At 29.8% G+C, this 4,231-nt stretch overlaps 1 protein-coding gene across 1 annotated transcript; it reads left to right on the forward strand.

Annotated features, from left to right (window-relative positions):
• Positions 1-328: 328 nt before the first annotated feature.
• Positions 329-3,955, forward strand: LOC122522878 (probable cytochrome P450 6a13). Its single transcript, XM_043644227.1, has 5 exons — positions 329-907; positions 1,426-1,945; positions 2,080-2,301; positions 2,554-2,805; positions 3,315-3,955. The coding sequence occupies exons 1-5, from the start codon at positions 572-574 to the stop codon at positions 3,491-3,493; spliced, it is 1,509 nt and encodes a 502-aa protein (XP_043500162.1). The 5' UTR covers positions 329-571; the 3' UTR covers positions 3,494-3,955.
• The last annotated feature ends 276 nt before the right edge of the window (positions 3,956-4,231 follow it).

Here is a 4,231-nt window from a genome sequence, read left to right on the forward strand (position 1 = left end):
TAATTATATTTTTCTATATTATAAATGTATATATATTATTAAAGAAATAATGAGTATCATTTACAATTAAATGGATAAGACCATTTAGGAACAACGTTTGTTATTGACTCCAGAGAGATGATAAAAGTTGTCATAGGAAAGTTCCTCAGAACCGTAAAAAAGAGAATAATAATGATAACATATGGTTATAATGTATATTTCATGCCAAGTAAACTTATATAATGTATGGAGATGTAGAAATTTTTTGTTGAATCATTATGATAAGATAATCATGGAAGTAAAGTAATTCTCGAGACCCAGAAAGATCAGTGCTTTTACGGATGTTGTTAGCAATTTATTGAATTTAATTTATAGTTAATTTAAATCATTTCAATTTTAATATTTTTACTATTTTTATATCAGGACGCACAACACGTAATAAACGTGAAAACATGCAACAGGGAGAGAACAACTTCGTCACGCCTATATCGACATTTCATGCGATAAGATAAAATAAAAATCCAATAGTGTAGTATCGAGCAAGGAACCGATGCTTCAACAGTACACATATATTAATTAAAACGAAAACATCATGGTTTTAAGTATAGAAGTAATATGTTTTATATTAGCGAGTTTATTATTTTTGTATTATTATCTTAATCGGACATATGATTATTGGAAAATCCGAGGTGTAAAAGGACCAAATCCCATATTAATTTTTGGTACTATAAAAGATGTGATGTTTGCTAAAATATCCTTGAGTATATATCTCAAGAATTTGTATAATAAATATAAGGACGAGCAAATGTTCGGTATTTTTGAAAAGGATATACCAGCATTAGTTTTATGCAATCCCGATCTTATAAAAGATGTGATTATCAAGGACTTTTCCATATTTCCTGAACGACCGGTCTTCTGTAACGAAAAAGTGAGTCAATCTAGAAATTTGGTATCTCATTAGCTCAAATACTCAGAAACATAGATAAATGCAAAAATGTTGTATTTTTATTAAACTTTAAAGTATAAATCTTGTAAACCTTTAAATTGTCGATTATAATTTTAATACTAATAACGAAAGTGCATCGAATTTAAGTTATAAAGTACAGTGAAATTCTTTTGTGCACAACTTTTATAAATTTTCGTATGTCTATAAAAAAAAATTAGATATATTTGTCATTTATATTACGTAAATTTAATAATAAAAGACAATTGGATTATATATGGATTATATAATTTGGATTATATAATTTTATGAAATAATACATATGTTTTTTGAATGAAGTGTTGAAAATACTAATTAAAAAACATTTTTAATCATTATCTGGGGTTATCATTCACGTATATGTATGTGACATATGTACATGCGTAATCTAAAAGTTATTTTTTTTCTGACAAAAGTTCAAAACTAAAAAAGGTATTTCTTTTTTCTTTTTCTTCTTTTTTTAGTGCGAACCCATGACGGGTCACCTTTTCAGGATAGGAGCAGCTAAATGGCGACCGTTAAGAACAAAGTTAACGCAAGTCTTTACAAGCGGAAAGTTGAAGAACATGTTTCAATTGTTACTCGAGTGTGGCGAACATTTCGAGAAGCATTTAAAGTGGATTGTTGAAAAAAACGAGCCAATAGAGTGTCGAGATCTTATGGCCAGGTATACCACTGATGTCATTGGTTCTTGTGCTTTCGGTCTTAATATTAACGCTATCAACGATGATAAAAATGAATTTCGTCAAATGGGAAAGAGGATTTTCCGCAATGATTTGAAAACTTATGTTAAGGAACTAGTTAGAAAAACTCCATGGCTTTATAATATTATTGGCCGATTATTAGTAGATGTAGACGTAGAAAAATTTTTCACACGAATTACCATGGAGATGATAGATTATAGAAAAAGAAATAATATTCATAGACATGATTTTATAGATGTTTTGACGAATCTAAAGGATCTGAAAAGACTCGGGGATTTTGGTAAGGTTTACATGAATCTACTATTTATTATTTTTCTCATATAAATATATTTTCTTTGTTTTTAAACTCAAACACGCATTTACGTGCATTCGTAAATACAAAAATATATTTAAATATTTGATTATTATTTCTAGAACTCACCGATGGTATTCTTGCTGCCCAAGCTGTAGTATTCTTTGCTGCTGGATTTGAGACATCTTCGGTTACATTAAGCAATGCCATGTACGAATTGGCAATGAATCATACAATACAAACGAAACTTCGAAAAGAGATCAAAGAAGTGCTTGAATCGACCGATGGAAAGATTACTTACGATTGTTTAAAGGAAATGAAATATTTGCATGCTGTTTTAGAAGGTACATACGTTCCTATAAAATAATAGTTATGATGAAAACAACATTTCTTCTTTTTTTTTCTTTTATTACAATTAATTCTGTACATACTTTTATGAAACGAAAATTCGTTCTTTGTCTCGAAAAATAACAATTCCTGTTAAATAAACATTATTTCCATTTTTATTTGCTAGCACGTACTGCAGGGTTAAAAATTTTCGAAAAATCTTTTTTGAAATATCATGTAATATATATAATTATGATTATGTATTACAGAAACTTTAAGGATATACCCACCAGTGATGCATCTCGTTAGAGGCTCATTAAAGGATTATACGTTTAACGGTACTAACGTTACGATCTCGAAAGGTACAAAAGTTTTCATACCGATTTACGGAATCCAACATGATCCAGACATTTATCCCGATCCCGAAGTTTTCGATCCTGACAGATTTACGGACGAAGTTACGAAATCAAGACATCCCATGCATTTCCTACCATTCGGAGATGGTCCTAGAAATTGTATTGGTAAGAGAAAATATTGTTTATTAAACAATTTTTGTTATTAATTCGAACTATAATATATTTATATTATTATGCATGATTATAAATGTATTATATATTAGGTATTGTAAATATATATTTATAATATAGTAGAATTTCTAGTATACGAAATAATAAGGAAACATAATTGTTCGGGTGAGGGAATTTTCGTATAGTAGGATATTAATTATTATCACGATCGTGAACTTGTATTTAGAAAAAATGATACAGTAATGAGAAAATATTAAAATCGAGCATATATAGATATAATAAAAAATATAATAAAGTAATAAGAACAAAAATTTTACAAAGGACGTACTGCGTCGTTGAGTATTTGTTTTCATAGTAAATGATGCAAGAAGTAAAGTGTATTATAGTGTTCGCATAATAGAGCGTTTCGATAGCGAAGCATATAAGAAAGTTATCGTAAAATCGTTGGATACTGGTTCCAACGTAATAAATTATTGAAAAATAATAATAACAACTTATTACAGGTTTACGTTTTGCGTATCTTCAAATGAAAATAGGTCTGATCACAGTTCTTAACAATTATGTAATTGACGGTTGCGAGAAAACACCAACGCGACCGTATCCTTTGAATATGCAGGATCCAATGATGCTCCAACCAACATGTGGTATCTACGTTAAATTATCACCTATTACCGCATCCTGATGTATTATGCACAGAATTATACCATCATTTGTGATTAATAATACTCTTACACTCTTATAGTTAACATTGATATTAAATGCGAAATTATCACTATGAAGCAGATTATAATGATATTTATAATTGTGATCATACACAATCATAATCGACCTTAATTTTTATAACATTTTTATTTTTTCAATTTATTGATGACAATCTACGTAATAAACAATCAAATCATACGATCTACGTATAGAATACAGTTATTTTTTTAAAAACATATTAATTGTTTGTTATTATGTATGCTATAGTAATCGAAAATAAGTTGTACACGAAAGTAATAACAAATATTCCTCGAAAATAATTTGTTTGATATAGAAATCATATATTAAAGATAGATATTAAAGATAAATATCATAGATAGAAAATATCTGTATTGAGAGTGTAACAACAATGTAGAGTAAAAACGAAATGTGCTTTTTTCTATTTTCTTTTTTTGTTTTTTTTCTTTAACGTTTATCCAGGTAGCCGATCGTTTCGTAAGATGGCCAAGAAAAGAGTTTGTTCGTCCGGGTCGAAGAAGGTGGCTATGGTTGGGTGGTAATGTTCACGTACGTATCCGTGCGTTCGTATTAGTGCGCGGCTCGATGGCCGGCCGAGGTAGAGGAAAAGTGATCGGACGAATACTTTGAGCGGCCGTCGGAGGGCGACGGAGTCGCACGATTCGTGCCGAGCCGAGCCGAAAGCTTGGTGGCCCCTGTC

Source organism: Polistes fuscatus, unplaced genomic scaffold, assembly GCF_010416935.1.
Source record: "Polistes fuscatus isolate 324 unplaced genomic scaffold, CU_Pfus_HIC Scaffold6, whole genome shotgun sequence".
Taxonomy (NCBI): Eukaryota; Metazoa; Arthropoda; class Insecta; order Hymenoptera; family Vespidae; genus Polistes; species Polistes fuscatus.

Bases quoted from the DNA above. Each gene is read 5' to 3' on its own strand.
- LOC122522878 (XM_043644227.1), top strand. From the start codon at position 572: ATGGTTTTAAGTATAGAAGTAATATGTTTTATATTAGCGAGTTTATTA. The intron at 2,302-2,553 runs GTACATACGTTC...TATGTATTACAG, and splicing joins TTTGCATGCTGTTTTAGAAG to AAACTTTAAGGATATACCCA. The intron at 2,806-3,314 runs GTAAGAGAAAAT...AACTTATTACAG, and splicing joins TGGTCCTAGAAATTGTATTG to GTTTACGTTTTGCGTATCTT.